This window comes from Epinephelus moara, chromosome 10 (assembly GCF_006386435.1).
Source record: "Epinephelus moara isolate mb chromosome 10, YSFRI_EMoa_1.0, whole genome shotgun sequence".
Lineage (NCBI taxonomy): Eukaryota > Metazoa > Chordata > Actinopteri > Perciformes > Serranidae > Epinephelus > Epinephelus moara.
In genome coordinates, this window is record NC_065515.1 from 8,153,572 (window position 1) to 8,176,324 (window position 22,753).

Here is a 22,753-nt window from a genome sequence, read left to right on the forward strand (position 1 = left end):
AAAGGCCTTTGCACCATTTATTATTTACTAGACTTCTGTTTCCCAACCTTTTTTTGGCTTGTGACCCCTTAAAATGAGGCAAAGTCTACTTGCAACCACTGGAGAACTCAGGGGCCCCTCTGCGGTGCCCTTTAAATGGAAAAAATACATGCAGTACCATACAGGCTACTCGGCATGCGAGGAAACTTCCTGTGTGCTGGAGCCCTATCGCATGCAGCTGGTGCCCTTTAATCTTTGTCATCCTTGCCCCACAGACAGTCTGAGTCCACCACTGCTTGCAACCCATCATCAGTAGTTACATATGGCTTTACCTTAGGAACAAAAAGTGACTTTTTAAAGGTCTTAACAAGTTAAACCATCTAGTAATTTGTAGGACAAACAGCAAAGCTTGGAGGGACGTCTAAGAAAGATTGATGAAATTTTGTGTAGCAAATGTAAATCTTGATTCCTGTCACTTATCTTTCGACCCCTCGAAGGTTCCTGACGTTGGGAACCACTGTACTCGATGATATCTCTGAGAAGAGAACTGCTCACGTGCCCAGAATAACCTCCTCAGCCGCTCGGAGGTGTGGTGACTGGGTTACCAATGATCAGGGGGAAACTTTCAAAGTCATTTGATTTAAAGAAGGAAAAAATGTAAATTCAGGAAATATTATGTAGGAAATTCTCTTTAAGAGGTGTCTCTGATTGAACAAAATGAAGAAACACAGGAGTTGATTGTTGTGTATATTTCCAGTACCATCGAGTAGGCCGTCCTCTGTGATCTTGTCTCACTGTGCATGCAGTTCTTTCAGGCAACAGCAGATGGAGGCAGATGATTGGAGTGTTGCAGCACTACAGTGGTGACTGCTGCAGACTTTAAAGTGGAAATAGACAAGTTTTTGCTTGAACATAGGGACTGTTCGTTATTTATGAGGAGGAGGTATGTCAAATCATTTTCTAAACACTGGGTAGGGACATATTTATGTTAGCAAACTTGGTGGTTGGTTGTATTTTGTATTTATTTTTACAGAGGATTTTTGAAGAAAACATGCCTTCCACACCTGGCCAAGGACATGCTTTCTTTTAAAATCACCAAAATGACTCATTTATCACAGACAGACGCTGTAAAAACAGAAATTAATGTTAGATTTTCAAATTTCCAACAGCCCTTGGACATATTGTGTGCAACGAATGTTTCCATCAGAAAAAAAAAAACATAACCAAATCTGAGATTTAAATAGTAATAATTCATCAAAATCACTTTATTCTACGTCTAATTTAACACTTACCAGCACCACAAGAGTGAAAAACATGAGTCTTTTTTCAACTCCAGGATTTCTTCTTTAACATTTAACTTTCAAACATAAAAAGGTGAGTTTTAAAAATCTAATAACTAATTTATGGTGGAAGAAGTGTTGTGCATTTCCCACCAGTCACTCAGAGAGGCACAAGGAAAAATATTTCGAACTATAAATAAATATATTCCTTGGACCCAACCTTTTTTAATATGCATTTTTAATTTCTCTTTGGTATTTGGGATCAGTAGGACCTGATAAAAAAGACTTCAAATCTTCAAACAAGTTACTGTTGCTAAAATTGGTCAAATGTGTTGCCATATCAAACGACAACCATTATTAATCATAAATAAACACGTTTGAAAACGTGATCAGGTTTTTGCTCTTACTACCACTAGGTGGCACAAAAAAGTGTCCATGAACGAGGACAACAGGTCTAAGTGAAGTAGAATAAAGTATAAGGTCAAGTAAATCTAAAATGTGATGTCCACATATGAGGACACAGGGTCTCAGGAGGACATAAACAACAGCGGCGGCCACTAGCTCACCTGGTAGAGCACGTGCCCCATGTACAAAGGCTGTGTACATGTGGCAGCGGCCACGGTCCCTCTGCTACATGTCATCCCCACATCTCTCCCCCTTTCACGCTAAATCTGTCCTATCTAATAAAGACAAAAAAAAAGACAAAATAAAGAAATAAATGTTGATTGCACAGTGAAATGGCGACAGAATAATGACACTATCTGTGTTTAGATGGTGTCCCTATAAGCCTCGCTTTTACTCTGCACTGGGAAAATGACAACTTGATTTACGACACAAGTGCATCAACATTTTGTGTCACCAAAACAGGAAGAGGATAGCACTTTTGTTATTCCTGGGGGCTATCCCAGTTACCAAAGAGTATTAATGTATCTGCAGCTACTGTAAATGATAAATGGACTGCGCTTGTTTAACACTTTTCTCGTCTTCTGATCACTAACAGCACTTTTACACTACATGACACATCCACCCATTCACACATTCACACACTGGTGACCGAGGCTGTCATACATGGGGCCACTTGCTACTCAATAACCATTCACACACACTCACACACTAATTGAACAGCCATTGGGAGCAACTGGGGGCTCAGTATGTTGCCCAGGGATACTTCAAAGTGCAGACTGGAGGAGCCACCCATCGTATGATTAGTGGACGACCCGCTCTACCTCTGAGTAATGTGAAATGTGTGTCCTCTGAAGATTTCTTCAGCCTACAGGACACCAACAGTTACACCACTAGGACATGCGAGAGGGGGAAAAGTTGTCTGTTTCACTTTATTTACACTTTCACAGACAGTAATCGTGACTTCAGGTTGTGATAAAGATCCCACATTATGCTGATATTTGAATTTATTTGAGCATTTATTGTACATCTCTTCATGGCAAACATGTTACCGTCTGTGCAACATAATACTGTGCGGTAAACATTCATCAGCTACTGTATGTATAGTGTGAAACTCTACATGAAATGTAACAGAGTTATTTATAAGCATAGTTTAACTTCAAACCTTCCTTTTAATGCGAGCTTAGCGGTAGTCTGAAAATGTGTTGCTAATGTTTTTATCACCTTAAAGGAAGAGTTTGACATTTTGGAAAGTGCACCTTTTTGCTTTGAAGTAGATATGATCGATGCCATGCTCGTGTTGGTACTTTTAATGTAGGACTACAACCAGGAGATGTTAGCTTAGTTTAGCATTAAGACAAATGTGATAAACATGTTAATAAATGAGCTTTAGGGGTGCTGGTTGCCAGATTTTTGTTCCCTTTGCACAGAGCCAGGCTAGCTAAGCTAAGCTAACTGGCTGTAGCGTCATATTTCGCATACAGACGTGAAAGTGGTGTCGCACTTCACCTTTCACTCTCAGTGAGCAAGTGCACAGGCATATTCACCAAAATGTAGAACTCTTCCTTCATTACAAATGAACAGTCTGTCATAAGTCATACATATTGCAGGGGAGTGATCGGCTGAGGCTTTTACTGTATTTAAAGTTTCTAAAGATGCAGAGCAGGAAGCTGTACAGTTGTGCTGCAGCCCGGTCTCACTTCACAGAACGGCCCATCTTGGGAACTTCAGGATGCACTAAGGGAAGACAAAGAGTTTACATCATCATATGTTTTATATTTGTTAGATAATATATTTGTTAGAGGAACGATGTGAACGGTAAAGGTAAATAGCTGTGAGGCTTTTCCGAACACAAGACAGCCAGGATCGTAAACACCGCTACTGTTTGTTTACAGTCTTGTTCCTGGAAGTCGGTTCCTAGCGCTTCCTTTCCGATGACCAGAGGTCACTTTATCCAAATATTTTCTGTCACTGACTGACTGACCGTCACTGAGGACGATTTACTGTCACTTTAAGTAATTCACACCCCTGTCCAGTTGTTGGCGTGGTCATATTGATTAGCTACAGCCTAGTCTTTGATCTCACGGGCATGACCACGTTGTCTCACTGCCTTTACCCATCACGTTGTTTGGCGATATCACTTCATACCGTTGCAAAATGTAACGGCAGCTGAGTGTCTGAAGATTCTTTAACAAGACCAATAACTGTGATGGCGTTGATACGATACGATACAACACAATATACTTTATTGTCCCACTAAGGGAAATTTGTCTTGGACTCAGCAACTGCGCCATAAATGCCTGATAATTAAAAAAATAAATGACAATGAAATGCTATTAAATGTCTTATTATCATTCTAAAATCAGAATTAAAATGACGGGTAGATAGACTGTGACAAATGTGTACAACCCTGTCAATCAAAATCACAGACAACGAGAAAGTCCAAGGACCCTGACACACTGGGCCGACAGAGAGCTGTCGGTCAATGTCAGCAGGCTGTTGACGAGCGTCTGTCATCCTAGTTTTTACAGTGTGTCCTGCACCGTAGTTGGCACTTGTCGGCTTTTATTTAGGCGTCTGACCTGGCAACGCCTATCGGTAAATTAAATCTCTCTGACTGGTAGTTTAGTTCAGCACGCAAGAAGAGAAACGTTCTTTCAGCATAGGGTTGTGCTTTTAAGGTGATAACTAGCTAACTAGCATCTTGAATCCATCCTGTTTGTCTCCTGATTTCCCTTTTTGAAAGAAGAATACAGACTACCTCTGCCTGCTGGTATGGAAAGTTAGGCGCAGAATGTACATGCAAGTTGGCCCTTGGCTTCCTTTTTTGCAGTTTGTTCAAGTGCAACTTTTTGGCTGAGAAACAGGCAACGTGAGGGGATGCAACTGTCGGCTTTGGCGCCACTAGTTCTTTGATGTCGGTTTGGTGTGTCTGGATCTTGACAGAACTTCTGTCAATGTCATTGCATCATGAAAGACGGAAAGCTTATATTTGATTTGGACCAACGTGTATTCTGTCAAGTCTCTTGGCCGAGTCATGGCAAAATGTTATGACTCTAAAATCGCCTAATCTGACACAGTGACCATCATAACAGACAGAAATTTTATGCAGTCTGAAACAGGCATGAGACTAATGAGTCAGAGTTCTCCTTACTGTCTTTGTGAGGCAGTGGCTGGCCAGGTCTTGCTGGCGGTCTGAGTTTGCAGGGGAGTTCGGAGCTGTCTCTGTAGTCTCTGGGGTTCTGGGGCTCCGGCACGCCCGGCCGAGCCTTGCTAGGCAAAGGAGGCCGGTTGTGTGGGGCGCCCCCTTCAGAACGTGAGGGCACCACTGGTTTCTTGTGCGGCAAGGGAAGCAAAGTGATGGGGGCTGTAGGCTGAGGTTTGGTCTCAGAGCAGGTGAAGGAGCGGTTGCGTGGGGTGGGCAGCGGGGGGCGATCAGGGTCTCCGTCTGCTGGTGTGAGGTGGTCCTTCTGCTGGTGCTCTTGGTCCTTGCCCCGTGATTTTCCCATTGAACCGTATAATGGATTGTCGAACATCTCTGACACCTTTTCATCCTCACCCCTAGGAAACAGGAGATTACATTCAGCTTCATGTTCTGTTCAGTCATATCAGCTATTAATGTGAGATGTTTTTCCTTACGTAGGATTTAAGGGTTTTCCTGTGGGACTGCGTGTGCCCACATCATAGCCACCCTTCTTGATGTCTTTACAACCTTGTCCGGCGAGTGGAAGATTTTTGGGTGGCATGCTGTAACTCCAACCTTTATCTATCACATTGCCACCTCTGAAGGATACGCCCATGTAACTGGGGTTAGAAATATCATGCGTTTGGGTCATGGAGCCCCTGTCAACCAGAAGACAGGAAATATCACACCCGGGTGTCATGTTTGAGATATTTTTGAAGTAAGTGAAAGTGAAAGTGAAGTGAAAAAAAAAAGTCTTACTTGGTCGGGTCACCGCCTTTGCCTTTTGAGGTGACAGTGTCATCCCTTTCAACTTTGATGAAATCTGAAAGCAGAGAAAAAGAGGACTTGATGCTACATCAACTGAAACAGAAAGCCTTTAAACCTTATCAATGCTCTCTTTAAAGCCAAACTCCATTGATAAAAACGCTAATTTTACCTCACTCATCACAGAAGCTGCTGGTCTGCCACTGCCTCGTTCAGTCAGGTTGTTTCTATTTTTATGTGGCTTTGGTGTTCTAAAGGTTTAGCTTAGTTTAGTTTGGATTCACTAAAGCTCCTGTGTGCAGCGAGGTAAAATTAATGTTTTTATCAATGGAGTCTGGCTTTGAAGAGAACATAGATAAATTCCACTTTTAGTAATTTCTGATTATATGTATAAATGTACAAATGTTACATCTGGGAAAAAAAGGAAATGTATACACTGTGTTGTTGTTGATGAAAACTAAATAAAAATTAGGTTCTAAAAAAAAAAGGTACATTATGACCTCCTCTACTCTCGCCTCGTTTGTTGTTGTGTGAAACTTGTGACTCTGCCCTCTAGTGCCATCTACTGGCTGTATCTATGCCAACATGGAAGTAGAAGGGCAATGATGTTTACAACAGACGTATCTATTTTCATATGTATATATATATGTCATTTGGAGGTGATTTATTCCGTTGAGGTCCCGAGTTTATCTCCAGACTCACCGTATAACTTCTCCGTGGGTTTGCCCTCAGACGTGTGTAACTGGATGCCACCTGTCAAAGTGCCCGTCTTCTCTCCGTGGTGAGTCAGCGAGATCTGAAACTCTGTGTAGCAGAACTGTGCAGCTCGCAGCGCAACACAACCCTCCCCTTTAGGAAGAAGACACCAGCAAACTGTCAGCACTGTTCAGCTACATACATCCGCATAACAAACTGTGTGTAAGTTCGTTACCATACGACTCGTCGCAGTCCGTCGCCTTCACACAGATGAGGATGTGCTGATCCAGAAGGTACTCGGGGTCAGAGATGATCGGGGTGAGCTGCAAAGACAGGAAATACAACGAATGACAACTGCGTCTCAGAACGAGTCATCTTCCATATTGAAAGCTCCGTCCTAACTTTACCTCAACTTGGTTGCCAAACCAAACTTTTATTGACCCATCTGAGTGCTCCCTGTTGTCTCCCTCTGAAGTCTTCACTGTTTCTGTAACATTTGGAGAAATATTTGTTTTGATCATCTCAGCATATTTTAAAGCAGAATCCAATGTGATACATCACACAGACAAAACGTACTCTCCAAGCAGCTGGAATGGAATTCAATGAAGAACTTGGTCTTAGATTTTGTCAACAAGGTGGCCACACAGTTCATGATCTGTATCCCACCCTGAGGTGCACTGCTTGGATCTGAAAATTAAAAAAAAAAAGACATAATCCTATTTTAGAGTGTATAACATGAAGTCATCTGCAGTGAGCCGTAGATGGTGATCATACCTTGCTTGGAGACAAATTGTGAGGCGACTCCGACTTCAAATGAGGCGAATAATGGTGAGTGGTCACTCGTCATGATGTCATTGGTGCACCCTGCAAGATGTAATGTTCGGCTGAATGAATCTGTTCATTGTTCTGAGTTCTGTGGTGTGCCCTCAAGTGGAATCCTCCAGTAACACGAGTAGCAACAATGGCGGCTGTCCGTGCAAACACTTAAAAAGCAAGTATATATCTGGCCTTCCTGGGAAACCAAAGATAACTAGAAGGGCATTTGGAGAGCGCAGCCCTTCACCAAGGCCGAATGTATGGGGTGTCATTTGTAAAGTGGCTCGCACTGAAATTAACATCAACATTTTGCCACATTTAGCTTCAAACAATGTTTAAAAAAGTGGTGTGAATTTTTTAAAGTCATTTTTTACCACATTTACAGCAATATTTGAAATATGTTAAATATAATGTCACAGTTAAATCTAAATATTAAATGTTAAACCTAAATGTTAAATCTAAATCTAAATGTTGAATGTTAAACCTAAATGTTAAATGTTAAACCTTAATGTTAAATCTAAATCTAAATGTTAAATGTTAAATCTAAATCTAGCTGTTAAATGTTAAATCTCAATCTAAATGTTAAATATTAAATCTAAATCTAAATGTTAAATGTTAAATCTAAATGTTTAATCTAAATCTAACTGTTAAATCTAAATCTAAATGTTAAATGTTAAATCTAAATTTTAAATCTAAATGTTAAATGTTAAATCTAAATCTAACTGTTAAATCTAAATCTAAATGTTAAATCTAAATCTAAATGTTAAATTTTAAATCTAAATGTTAAATCTAAATCTAACTGTTAAATCTAAATATTAAATGTTAAATCTAAATTTTAAATCTAAATCTAAATGTTAAATGTTAAATCTAAATCTAACTGTTAAATCTAAATCTAAATGTTAAATCTAAATCTAAATGTTAAATTTTAAATCTAAATATTTAATCTAAATCTAAATGTCAAATCGTAATGTTAAATCTAAATCTAACTGTTAAATCTAAATCTAAATATTAAATGTTAAATCTGAATGTGCTTGGTAAGACTAAATATTTAGCTAATATACAAATGCACACTGCTGGTTAACAAAAGTACCAAAATAAAAGCCCAGGTGGTCAGACTGTGTTTATAGCATCAAATAACACATTATAACCAAACTAATCTGAGAAAATGAACACTTGAACATACATCAGTGTGATAAGAACTACCTAAAATGACAGAAACCATGTTTGGGGAAATTTTATTTGATATTTTGTCTTATCTCACAATGTTAACAAAAATGAAAAATGATTTGCTCCACCCTTCCAATAAGTTTCATGAAAATCAGTTCAGCACTTTTCCCATAATCCTGCTGACAAACAAATAAACTGAAGTGAAAACATAACCTCCTCTGTGTAGATTTTAATTCAGACATTATCCGGCCTTGTAAAAGAAACCACTACTATAAGAGCTCATTTTGAATTACTCACCGTACGCTTGGCAGACGACATGAACCAGAGGGTATGACTTCCGCAGGACACGATCACACCATGAGGGCAAATTGTATTTTGTCTGTGGAGTTAAAGTCATACATGAATACTGAAAGCAACAGACAGGATTTTAATAGCAATTTAAGCATTAAAATCAGGGGGGAGGTTATTTATGTAGGTCATGTAATTTCTGATAGAAACATGATCAAACATTCTTGCTGGTATGGATCATTACAGACATCAACATTCACGAGGCTCTTGGTCTCTGTAGATGGGTTGTATTGTACATTTTCTATGAGCCACAGCACATCTTCTTGGACTTTTTGACCTGCATCGCTTAAAGCAAAACCCATGTTCTGTGTCAACTGAGAGTTGTGTTTCTGCACCGTGGGGCCCCACAGGAGCCAAACAGGGGAAAGACATCTGACTAAATATAAACGTACCCCCGTGGCCTTGGCCTTTGTGTAGGCATACTTCTCTCTGGTGTCTCTTTCAAAGCGATACGTGGGTGCAAACGTGATTTCCTCTTCATCTACAATCAAAAAAAATTATAATTAAAAAGACATGTTTTTATTTCTTAAGCATGCTGACAATAAATGAATGCAACAGGTTGAAAAAATCACATGCAGCACAGACTGTAGGGGACACACACACGTTGCTGTGTGTCTGTACTCATCAATATTCTCACCAAAATGCAGGAAGACCCTTCCATCTTTCCTCTCCATGTTGAGCTGGTCTTTACTGAGGAGCTCCTGGTACTGCTGCTGTTTGATCTTTGTCACAATGTGCTCAGCTTCCTGTGAAGGGAAACAGTGCAGAGAGGTGACTTTTCCTGCCTGAAAGTGTTCGCAGCTGAGAGCTCAGACACCTGACAACCAGCACGCTCTTTTATGCACCGCTCACTGACTCACAGCTGGATCTGCCAGATAAATGTCATGACGAGACACTTTTCATAAAAGCAGACAAAGATCATATGTTTGTGAATCTGCATGTTGATTTATAACAAGAGAAGCTCGATGAATTTGGTTCAAAGTACAAACAGTATGTTGCATTTGCTTGTTCTTGTTTCTATAGCGCAAACTGCATTTAACAACAACTTACTGTAGAAGGGAGTTCGACACGGTAGTTCAAATCACCGAGCCAGAAGAGGTGGGTGAACCGATGCGTGATGTCAAATGGATTGAGCTTCTTATCTCCCAGATTCAGAAATCGCAGGATGTTGGTGTAGTTTTGATTGCGTCTGCAAATACAGCCAAAATTATTGTAAGAAAGGTGCTATATAAATAAAGTTTATTATTATTATTATTATTATTATTATCTGACTTTGCAACACCCATGATGACCTCATTATCTTTGTTTCTTAAATAAAATGGAGTTAATCAAAATGACACTGTAAAGGTGTTGGGGACAAAAATGTGATTTTCAAAAGTGAAATTTTGGTCGAAACTACACCCTTGGTTATATCCATATATAATGGTATATAATGCATGAATTATAAATGTTTTAATTCCTCCTTAGGTATGAAAAAAAAATCTGAATTTGAAGCTGTTGTTTTAACGTGCATTTTTAAGGAGTTTTTCAGCATGTCCACTCAGGTAGACAGCCTGCGTTAAGAAATTGAAACCAATTTTGAAAACTGATATCTTATGTGAAACTATCAAATTATGTTTTTGTGTTTTATGAGCTGTTAAACTTGTGTGTGCACATATTTTAAGATGTTCTAATACTGTTTAATGCGATTCAAAAGTTGCACATGAGCGAAGTTTTCCATGTAGGCCTTCTCCCAAAAGCCCTTTCTGACAGAAAAGATCATTTTAACCCAAACCATGACTTTTTTCCTCACCTTAACCAAGAGATCCCTTTTTTGACAGAAAGCCCTCAAGGATTTTCTTCCCTTTCTACTTTTCCCTCCTTCCCTCCCTCCCTCATTCATCTCGTGGCTCTTGATTCTGCAGGGCCACCCCCTACACCTCCCCGTGTTGAACTGTGTATTTTTCAATGAACATTTTCTACAAAAACATGGTCAAAATCATTTCAATTGTCTAATCAACCCAGAAAGTCACTACAGATTAAGTATTTTCAAGACCAACAACGTTGCAGTTTGTAGTTAAAATATTGATGTCCAGTTTAGTGGACAGATGAATAATTGAACGTAAATCAATACTTGTAAATTCTAACAACTGTATTACTCCTTGGATGTTACATGTTTCTTGCAGGGGTCTTCTATTATAAAGGGATTGGCAAGATATTCCTGAGCTGCACATTGGTTGCATTCCATCGGCCATCTTGGTTTTGAGACATTTGTGTTGCACTTACAACAGCTGGCCAGTGGGTGGCAGTGTGTGTCATGGCACACTAGGGTCAACTGTGGTGGTTTACATGCGACTGTAACATCGAAACCAGTGCATATACAAGAAAATGGGTTTAAATACCTGTCCATTCTAGTGACCACTATGCGTGAAAGGGTTAATACATGTAAGCCTGGCTTTGTTGAAAGAGTAATTTGTTGCTCACCTGAGCTTCTTCTCACTTCCAGAGGTCAGGTGACTGTTGACGAAGCCAAATGATGTACCGTTGAACATAAAGGACACTCCCACGGCTCCCTTGTTTCCTAAAACACACACCACAATGATGTGTTATTGTTCAGTGAACTTTCATGACAGGTCATTAAATGACTCGAGGAGAAGTGGAAGTACTTACCCAGAGTGTTGGCGATCCCCGTCTTCACACTGTCTGAAAAAACGTGTGAGATCCTGTTTTCATGCTCGGGTTTGGCCAAAACCACAATGCGAATGTTCCACAGAGTGTGGATCGCCACCTGGGTGTCAGAGGATGATGTGATGCATCACTTCTCGGCACCTGCAGTCAGTTGTAACTTTAAGACTTTGAGTCACTCACTTGTTTAAAGCTGATGTTTGTAATTTTCCTCAGAATGCCTTTCACCGTGTCGGCCCACTCCCTTTCACCCAAAGGATCCTCCTGAGTCCCGATGACATAGAAATCGTGCGGGATGTGATCCGCGGTGTCATCTCGTGTTTTCCCTTGGCCCTTACACTGAAACCAGGAGTCAATGTTGTGGGGAGGGCCGGCATTTCCTAAAGGTTTAGGGAGAAGTATTTCACTGTAACAGTGCATTATGAGTCATAAATTGATGCTTACTGAGAAGTTATTATTGTTACCCATGTTCCAGGTGCCAACAAACACTGTGATCATGTCAGGCTCCGGCTTCTCAGAGTGTTTGTTCTTCATTTGTTGAAGAAGTTGGCAAAAGCCCTCCCTTTTCTGGTGAGATAATCAGAATCAGAATTTATCAAACATTTGTATTAAACCATGTTGACAATAGTTTGTTTGAGGGCAACAAAACCAATGCTAACAAGTTTTTCAGAAAAATCAGGACCAAGCCAGTTGATCAGTTGTTTGTTACCTTTGTGTCATCGAAGACAAACTCTTTACGCAAAATCTTCTCTTTCTCCGACTCGGCCACGATGACAAGTTTGGCATGCATTTTCTGGGATTTCACCAACTGCAGGACTAAAAAATGATCACAGTACTTTTATTAAAATGAGTCGCATTGAGGGTTTACAGCAGTTGCTAAAAGAGACGACAGGACTGTCAGTAACTATATCAATAACAGTGCATATTTAGTTTTAAAATCTAACTCAAGAAGACGGTATAGTCCACACAACAGCAGACACCCCCTCCACAGCCTCCTGGAGCGACAGAGGAGCAGCTGCAGCAGTGGTTTACTCTAAATGAGTTTAAAAATGCTATTCTCAGCATGAAAAGAGGGAAATCACCTGGATGGGATGGAATTCCTCCAGAATTTTACGCTACATTAAGGGAAGATCTTGGACAATATGATATTGGCTTCGGTTGAAAACGGTTCTTTTCTTAGTGATGTTAACATGGCTCTGCTTGCTGTCCTTCCTAAATCTAAGAAAGACCCTTTATTCTGCAATAATTATAGGCCCTTGAGTATCTTGTGTGCCGAAGTGAAAGCATATGCCAAAGTCTTAGCGTCAAGAATTGCGGCGCACTTAAAGAAGCTAGTACATCAGGACCAGACTGGTTTTGTGAAATCCCGCCTAGCAGGAGATAATATACGTAGGTTACTACATGTGATACATTTTTCCAAAGATATCGGGGACTCCTGCGCAGTGCTGTCCCTTGATGCCGAGAAAGCTTTTGATCGGCTCGAGTGGCAGTACTTGTGGGAGGTCCTTGGTAGGTTTGGTTTTGGGCGGGGTCTCATTGAAATGGTTAAGGTTCTCTACTCCAACCCTACAACTGTAGTTACAATTAACAATATTTTGTCCACTCCATTCCCTATTTGTAGAGGTTCACGCCAAGGTTGCCCTCTTTCTCCACTCCTTTTTGTTCTTTCACTTGAACCTCTGGCTCAGAGTATCAGACAACATCCATATATTGAACCTATTACTTTCTGCAACACACACCATCACATATCTTTATTTGCTGATGATATTTTGTTGTATGTCAAAAACGCTTTATTTTCTATTTCTCACATTCTGGAAACTTTTGCTCAGTTTAGTGTCCTATCTGGCTATAAGATCATCCAGACTAAGTCCCAGCTAATGCCTTTAAATCCTTCTTTTAATTCATCTACACTTCCAGCTTTTATTCCGGTGGTTAAAACTTTTAAATATTTAGGTGTTGATATCCATCCCACTCTATTATCCATCTCCACCAAAAACTTTCAACATGTATTTAAACGTGTTGAAGAAGATATGGCAAGGTGGACCAAATTAGCTACTTCAATGTCAGCTAGAATATCCATAATCCAGATGGATGTTCTCCCAAGAATACATTTTTTTCTAACATGATTCCTTTCCCACCTCCTAAAAAATATTGGGATAACTTGAGCAAGATCATTTCAAATTTTGTGTGGGGGGGTAAAAGACCACGTCTTAAGTTGTCTACATTACAAAGGAGCAAAAAGGATGGTGGTTTAAATGTTCCAAATTTCAAACTGTATTTTTGGTCTTATGTATTACGCCCTGTATCTGTATGGCTAGATCCATCTGTGCAGGTCTCTTGGAGACCAACTGAAGAAAATTTAGCCCTACCACATAGGTTACAAGACCTTATTTTTTCTGCTCTTCCCGCCAAGAGTGGTAAAAGCCAACTTGGGCCAGTTATGTCTTTTGTACTGTCAACATGGCGTGTGGTAGAGAAACATTGTCAGATTCTCCTAAAATGGCACACTCTCCGCCCCCTTCTTAATAATGTCTGTTTTGTGTTTGTTTTTATTTGTGCATTTGTTTTATGTATTTGGATTGAAACTTCAATAAAAAAATTGAAAAAAAACACTTTTTTGGCTCCATGTGCCACTGACAAGGTACTGATCTTTGCACATTGGTACCTTGGACTCAATGCTACCGTCAGCATGCCAAAGTGCTCACAATAAGTTAGAACATGATGATGGCGCTAAATGATTTGAAAATTAAGGGATAATCAAAGTTATTACAACTTTTCCTGAGGAAGTTATAAATGTCTGTACCAAATTTTACATCAATCCATCCAAGAGTAACCAAAAATGTTAAAAGTCAAGGGGACCATTAATGACCAACAACAACATTTCTTGGCAATCTATCCAATAATTGTTGGGATATTTGATTTCTTACTTTTGTTGTGAACAAAGAATTTGTCATCAGGGCCATCCACTGACTTCTTTAAGAAGAGCTTTCCACTTTCAACATCCACTTTCAGGAACATCTTTGTGGAAATACCCAAAGATTCTTGCTTGACCTGCAAGTGAAAGAGGAAACAGGTCAAATAAAACAACAAACCTCCAGACATTTTACATCGTTTCATCTTCCTGCGTTGTAATACAGCAACTAATTTGGAGAAGCACCTCAAACGTAACGAGGGGTATGAGAGATTTCCTGTGACCTCCTTCATATCCAACAGACTCAAGCAGAGAGCTTTTTGCCTGGAAGAAAAAGAAAAGGAGAAGACTTGTATCATCTGTAAATGACTTCAACTGTTAGTCAATAACCCAGATTGTTCACGGTCAGCCAGTAAAATTAGTCACTTTACCTTATCTTCTATTGCGTAGAGCAGCTTTGTCAGCTGCTCAAGCCTGTTAGATACAGACTGACCTGAATCACCAGACATCTGAAAGTAAAGGAAATAATACACAGTGAGAAGGGCTTTTTGTGTGAGTTTATATTGCTGCAAAGGATCAAGGGTGCCACCCACTTGCTTTGGATATTGTCCAAGCCCAGGGGAGAGCTGTTGGTCCAACGCTCTGTGAAAGACCTCGAGAACCGGCAGGACGCGGGAAATTTCACTGTCTCACAAAAAAGGTCAGAGCATGGTTATATCAGCCCTCCACACTGTGGTCTGTAGAATATATTCTGGTAACTATACCTGTTTAGATTCTTGCAGATTGCCATCGTTAGCTTCTTCAGCCCGGGGAGGTGAGGGTAACCGTACTGTACTTGTTCAGCATCCGAGCAGATTGTGGTCCTGAAGTATTCTTGGAGAGCCATTTGATGTTCCTCTGGTATTCTGGAAATATGAGAGACAGCAGCAAATTGTTGTCTCATTACTCATACATGAGTACATGTATTACAAATAAATTCTGTAAAATCTTTTTGCTGACTTATGAGAACTGCGTGATGTTTTTCCCCTGTGGATGTCATTATTTTTGCTCCTTAAGAAACATCTTAAACGTGAATCCATTTTTAGGGTTCAGTATTTTTTCCATTTCCAATTTCTTTCACCCATTTGGGGTGGGTTGCCGTGGGAGCAGGATGTTATTCTAGACGCCAATCTCCCCAGTGTTTTCCAGCTCCTCCTGGGGATCCCAAGGCGTCCCAAGGCCAGATACATAATCCCTCCTACGTATTCTGGTGCTGCCCCATAAACTGCAAGAAAATATAGGATGCAGCTACCCTGACATCACCCACTGGTTTAAGGAATCCTGTTCGGAAGACTCGAGGTCGGCATTTTGGCCATCGCCATCTTGGTTTTTGGAGATAGAAGTGACCATATTTGTGTGAGAGGCTGGCCCTGTGCAACCTGTCACTCAAAGCGACCTGTCCTTTTTTATATATAACTTTAGGCCTTAATAAACTGTAAATGGGTGAGTTACATAACAATTTACCCCCCTACAGTTATCATGAACGGGTAAATTAATTACGGGGACCAAAACCACTTTTTATACCAGGCTGTGAACATGTTTATTTCAGTTGTAAAGTTGGGCATTTTAACAGAGGTCTATGGGGATTGACTGACTGATTGACTGGCTGGAGTCAGCCTCAAGAGGTTGATCAAAGAACTGCAGTTTTTGGCTGCATTTTTCAGGCCTGGAGGCTGCTCCTACCAGTTGGATGCACCCAGAAAATGGGAGATGATCAGGAGGCATCCTGATCAGACGCCTGAACCACCTCAGCTGGCCCCTTTCAACACAAGAGAGCAGCAGTTCTACTCTGAGCTCCTCACCCTATGTCTCAGGCTGAGCCCAGCCAGCCTATGGAGTAACTCATTTCGGAGGCTTGTATCCGCAATCTCATTCTTTCAGTTACTACCCAAAGCCCATGACCATAGCTGGGGATCGGAACGTAGATGGACCAATAAGCTGCCTGTTAACCACCATGGTCTGGTCTAGCACCCACATCACTACTGATGGTGCACCAACCCTCCTTTCCATCTCATGCTCCATTTTACCCTCACTTGTGATCAAGACCCCAAGATACCTGAACTTGCTGCTTGGGGCAGTAACTCACTCCCAACACAGAGTGGGCAATATGTGCAGACATATGACTCCTAGAGCCATGAAATTTGGGAAGGGAACAGACAACATGGTGTAAAACTGATCCAGAGGATTGAAGGGCAAATAAAGATGTCATATTTTCATAACTGGTCCTTGGATTTTTTTTTTTTTAGAAGTACAAAATTGGTGGTTTGGGGGCCCAAGGCAGTTCCCCAAAGTATACAAATGTGGATATTTTAATATTTAATGCAAAAAATACTGTATTTGATTGATGTTATGCCAAATTTCAGGGCTCTAATATTATCAGAATCTGAGATATAGCAAGTATGGCAAGCCAAGGCTGCAATTTGTTGCAATTTTGAGATGCCAAAATGCAGGGGTGTAGATTTCAGTAGCGATGCAGGGGACACATTCCCCTCAATATTTAGAACATGTGCATTAGTTCCCACCAGGAAAACGATGAAAGTAACAGAGGACTTTTTACATTTACACCATATATTGATACAGAGGAGGCACAGATTGGTGCATTAAATATCACCAGAATGACCCACGTCAGTTCACTTCAGTCAAGCACATCACTGTGTCATATTGCTGCCCATAATGGTAGGAATTATCACACTGAATTTGACAAATGTGACCATACGTGGACAAATCCATATACTGCAGTCTCATCAGGTAGGTGTCCGATAAGGACTTGGAGGCCTGTTCAGAAGACTGTCTTTGAGGGTCACTGTCTTTCACATCATTGCCCATGAAGTTTCTGGGCGGAAGCTGTGGAGGGAGATTATTGGATTCTGCAGGACAGAGATGTTCAGGTTGTTTAGGAATTTAAAAAAATCTTTAACAGGCACATTTTTACATTATAGCCACTAGTCATATGAAGTGAAGCTGTTTGACCTGGCTCCTCGTCCACCTCCTCCTCCCTCTGGACGGGGTACTGCAGATGTGTGACCAGACCCATGTTGGGGTTGTAGTACGCCTCCACCAGCTCCGGCAGCATGGAGAAGAACCTGATAGGAACTCCTTCAGATGCCTGAAGAGCAGATTACAGCAGAACTGAAATGTCAGGTGGTGTTGTTTTCTGGAAGACCTTTGTTTTCTTGTTACCCAACCAGGTGACATAATCTTTCAGCCTTACTTCCCCTGTGATGTCAGACATGTCTACTTGCACCGTCTGTGGCTTCCTCCATCAGACTACAGCTGCATTCATATCATCAGCTAAGTTCCCTTAACAGCTGTGTATGGCCATTTTAAGAGTTTCAAAAAGATTTAACTGTTTTTTTTCCACATTGTAGTTCCTTTATTTAGTTTTTCTCATGAGCTTACTGATCTTTGGCTTTTATATTGCTTTAAACACAATTGTTAGACCTGTTTTATGGCAAACCAGCTCTGATCTCATGCCTATTTTAAAATTTTATAATGAGTTGCAGCCATTACAAATGAAGTGATCCGGCTACTATCTCTCAAATATAACTGTTGTCGTCACTGTACTTACTTTAACTCTGCATCGTACTCAGCTCCTGCTTGTGTTGGAATAATAAAGTGCAAATACTTTAAACCAGCCTGCATAGCACGCACATGCATGTGGAGAGATTTATTAGTTTGAGGATACAAATGACAAATATTTACTTCTAAATACCCTCTGGAGGCACAATCAGAAGTCTGCAGAAACTTGACCGCATAAACAGCTTACACAGCTGTATATTTCTGCCTGTACTTGCACCTCCTGTGAGCAGGAAACAGACCTACAGTATTTTGCCTGACATTTACAATAAGTCATGAATAAATCATGAGGACCTGCATTTGACTTAAAGTGAAAGTGCAGATTTATTATTAGGCGAACAAAAATCTAACATGCTTGTACTTCATACGAAGTCAGCTGCTTGCTTAATTCAAACCCTGGTACTCAGCACATTTTACCATTTGCTTGTCCATTTTCTAAAACCGAGCTTCACAAAAAATGCAGGCCCCTTTTTATGGTAAATGTACATTTTCCCATATGATACACTTTCTTTATCTTCAACTCTATGCTGACGATACTCAGTAATATCTGCATATATTAACTCACAAGCACCAGCTTTCACTTCCTCCCGGTTAATGTACGGTAATCATGTTTTAGTTATATACTAAAGGTAACTAAAGGTAGACAGATATCAAGGCAATAAAGCCTCTCCTGATCTGCAGACTAAAGTCCCCTTTGCTTTTATTGTTCCCAAAAACATTACTGCCATTTTCTTAGCTCCTGCCTCAGTCAAAAGTCTTCCTCATGCCTCATAGAGTCACTCCTTAGCAGTCACTAATCGCTTATAAAACACTGCTACAATGACACATAGCTGCTAATCTTCCCTGGCTCTTCAGTCTGAATGCAAAAACACAATTAGGCATTTAACAGTACAGCTAAAAAAAAATACACACACACATGGAATCTGTATTTTAGAAAAGTATTAATGCCAATAGATAACAGATCCACTGCTTGAGTCTAATGAAGGCATTTGTGACATTAAAGCTCTTGCTGTTTGCAAACAGGTTGAATAATACAGGAAGTTTTACACATTGTGAGGTTTAGCTTTTCTCATGGTATTTACTGAAGTGTCATCAATATAATAAGATCATACTACAAACACCATAATTCAATGCTTAATGTTCAGATCTGTTTTAATGTGACTGATTCAAGAACAACAGTAAAGCTCAGTCTGCCTCTGATTACCCTGACATTCTTACTCTAATCATAACCAATCCCATTCCTCTTGTCTAAACTTAATCAACCCAACCAACGAAGGCAAGGAGTACTAGCCAGTCAGAGGGAGAGTAAAGCAGGTCATGCCTTTGGTATCCTAGGAAACACAAATATGCCTGACACTCACTACTTTGAGCTAAATGCTAAGGTCAATGACCATGTTACGATGCTGACGCTAAGCAGGTATATATATTTTTTACCATTTCAAATTAGCTAGGCTTCCCGTTGGCTCTGGATTAAGAGGGGTCATGAGTGGCGACGTGAGCTACCTGGACACAAGCCGGGGCCTGATCATCCCTGCCTGGGTCGCCCAGGTGAGGGTGTCTGATGTTAAGACCCAAAACACCTGATGACCCCGGGTTCTTCACTGATAGCTAATGTTAGCATGCTAATATTTGCGAATTAGATTTAAACACAGCTGAGGCTGATGGAAATGGCATTAGTTTAAGTATTTGGTCCTAAACCAAAATGTGGAACAAAGTTAAAGTCTGATCTGATGATGGTGCTCGATGAAAGGGTAGAGGGTCACCTAAAAACTGCAGTTCATCCTCTGGGGCCGTGACTTTCTGTTGACAATTTCATACAATCCTCTCAATCGTTTATGACTTATTTAAATTTTAATAAAAGTGGCAAACTCACTGAGTGAATGACGTAATTAAAGGTGTTGCTACAAGCCAATAAACGATTGGTACAAATATACGTATGACTATACAACGTGTTTTAAATTAAGTCATAGCTGCATTAAAAACAGCTGCGTACCAGCAGTTAGTTTTGATATTAGAGAAAAAACTGTGCTATATTACAGTGGTAACAAGGGCAAACATGGTACAATGGCCGAAAACATTTCAGTTTGGAGAAAAGTGCTGCAGCCTCAGACACAATGCCTATTCAAAAACACAGATGAAAATCCAAAGCAAATACAACAATGGAATTGACTGCAAATTAAAAAAAAAAAGCCAAAGAAAGCCAAATCAAATACGTTAACAGCAAACACACTGCTTGCTTTTATTCTTTACTGCTCATGATCAATCACTCAGGTGCAATATCAGTATTGTTAAACTGTGCAATATGCAATATCTGTTTGCTTATTTTACGTAGGTATGTATATATTGCTGTGTACTTTATTATTTTTCTACTGATGCTTCCTGTTTGCAGTCCCTTTGCTGATGTAATCTTGCAAATTTCCTCACTGATGGACAAATTAAGGATTATCTTATCTTATCAAATACATTAACTGTGCAAAGTCAAAAAAACACAAAGCCAGCTTGATTGTCGACCTGAGAGAGAGATACCAGATGAGTTTGTGTTTGAATGCATTGCTTTTTCCATCAGGGCCCCTCGGCTTGAAACGACCTGCCCGAGGATCTAAGGTTTGCAGATTCAGTGACTTCTTTTAAATCACTTCTTAAAACCCATTTTTATAGACTTGCTTTTATGTGATGTCGTCGTTCTCCTCTTTCTCTTGTATTGTTTATTTATTAGTGTTTTAGTTGTATTGTATTTACTTATTTTATTCCCTTTGTTGTTTTCTCCTGTACTCCTTGCTGCTACCTTATTGCTGCCATGTTGTATATGTCTGCCTCTGCTATATTGTGTGTTGTTGCTGTATTACCTGCTGCTGTTATATTGTTGATTGTACTGATTTTGCTTTGTTTGTGAAAGCACTTTGTAAACTTTGTTTTTAAAAGGTGCTATATAAATAAAGTTATTATTATTATTATTATTGAAGCGGGAAAAAAAAGAGGAGTAAAGAAGCGAAATACAAAGGTTTGGATTCTTTTTTTACATTTAGCCTCACGGTCTGTTTCCACAGTGGCATTTTTGGATGTGATCGAGGGGTCATTCCCAGCTAATTCTTGATGGGCACGCCAATTTATTCATGGTGTGTTTGCTCCTGGATTTCAAATCAGACCAACATGGCTACTCATTTGGAAACTCTCTCTTATATTACAAAAATAGATCACCGTAATGTGTTTCTGTGAACATCTGAAGCGAGACATAAGCCATGCAGTTGCTGAATCTGTTTTCATTTTCAATTGAAGATGGTTAGTTTAAAAGTTTTTGACAGTTTCCAGAGGCGTCGAGTCGTGCTGGACGCCCCTGATTTGCATAAAGTAGCCTGACCTTAACATCATGCAAATGTGGAGTGAACGAACTGTCTCAAAATGCCACACTGCACTACCAGAATGCATTGCAAATATGAAAATGACGGGTCCTGAGGACAGCTACTATCAATTAGTTACTCAAAGGTTACGTTGTTAGGTTGTGCTGACTACGCAGTGTTTTTCTGTTACATTTGTTTTCGGGGTTTGTGTGTTTTTGACTTTGCATTGTTTCCATATGTGCAGCATGTTTCTTCAAATGGAAATAACTTGGGCCAATGCAGTGTGTTGGCCTTGTTGGCCACTTATGCTGCAAACACACCAACAATTCAACAACCATAATAATAAAACATCTGACTTCGAACCAAAATAAAGATGGCATGTGTCAAACTGTCGACCCACCTGGACAGAGAGCTTCTTATCCTCACTTGGCAGGATTCTGTATGTGTACACACAGTTCTGGTATCTGTGGTAATAACAATAAAATGTCACTGTGGTATGACATGTACAGTATGTAGGTAAAGAAACATGCTGGCTGGTGTATTCAGTGTGTTCATCATGCACTCAGAACAGTTTAGGCAGTACTTTTAAATGAAGGTTCCCTTGAAAAATGATATGAGTTGCAGAGGGCAAAGGGTGTTGCTTTGTGGTAGCGCAGTATGCAAATAAAGGGGAACTAGTCTTGCGTTGCAGTGTGTATGTGCAAACTGATACATAGAAATGCAGCAGGGGAAATTTGACTTTCATCATGTTTAGTGATTTTTTTCTTAAACATGATGCCAAAATCAGTCGGTATAACAGCCAAGTCATGTTTTTTTTTTCAATTTTTAGGTTCATACACATCTCATACTGCAGGATGTGAAGGCTTTTTTAAACAAGGAAAAAGAATCACTCTATGAAAATGCATCAAAACAAACTGTCAGTGCAATAGTTAGAAATAAATGATGTCAACTTACAGAACACAGAGGGCATACGCTCCCTGTATGGACTCACTGGCCCGGATAAGGAAGCTTCCATCTCTTGCTGCTTTGGAAAGAAGATCCTCAGCTTTGGATCGAGTTATAGTACCATGGAACCAAGGTTGATAACTTGGCATCCTGTTTCTAACCCAGGGGTCTGAGCTCAAGAGTTTTGCATCTGCTCCTAAAATATATTCCAGCAAACCAAAAGTAGACTCAGTTTTTCTCTCTGGCTATTCTCATCTTTTCATGGTGCGTACCTTTAAGTCCTTTCTTTCACTTGTTCATCCTCTGCCTCCGAAAGCTGTAAAAGGAAGCTGCTACTAGCTCGGCTATGAACTTCCTCATTTGTGAAGTTAAGGAGGAGGGCCCTGGTGCCTCTGCGCTGCCTGCTACATGTCAGATCCACAGAGCTGTAAATGGAAATACAGACTTTCGCTTGTTGAGTTGAAATCTTTATCACATTATTTTAATCATTAACCAGCATTCCTGCTTTCAGTTTCCGTGCACCTGTTTGTTAATGTGCAGAAAAAGGTGAAGCTGTTTGTGAAAGTTCAAAGTGAAAGAAGTGAAAAAGGGGAAGTGAGAAAAAAATGATCAAATATTATGAGTCTTACTTTTCACAGTTATG

General features: G+C 40.1%; 1 protein-coding gene across 1 annotated transcript; it reads right to left on the bottom strand.

Moving 5' to 3' along the window:
* Positions 1-2,603: 2,603 nt before the first annotated feature.
* Positions 2,604-22,524, bottom strand: inpp5d (inositol polyphosphate-5-phosphatase D). Its single transcript, XM_050054762.1, has 27 exons — positions 22,120-22,524; positions 21,566-21,629; positions 17,222-17,357; positions 16,968-17,118; positions 14,977-15,117; positions 14,806-14,896; positions 14,644-14,721; positions 14,459-14,536; positions 14,229-14,352; positions 12,011-12,117; positions 11,766-11,868; positions 11,485-11,681; positions 11,287-11,404; positions 11,101-11,197; positions 9,688-9,826; positions 9,275-9,383; positions 9,030-9,118; positions 8,587-8,668; positions 7,081-7,170; positions 6,883-6,993; positions 6,714-6,793; positions 6,542-6,629; positions 6,313-6,459; positions 5,605-5,668; positions 5,301-5,504; positions 4,816-5,222; positions 2,604-3,398 (listed from the first exon to the last, which is right to left on the bottom strand). Exons 1-27 carry the CDS (start codon positions 22,257-22,259, stop codon positions 3,358-3,360), a joined length of 3,276 nt encoding a protein of 1,091 aa, XP_049910719.1. The 5' UTR covers positions 22,260-22,524; the 3' UTR covers positions 2,604-3,357.
* Between the last annotated feature and the right edge of the window lie 229 nt (positions 22,525-22,753).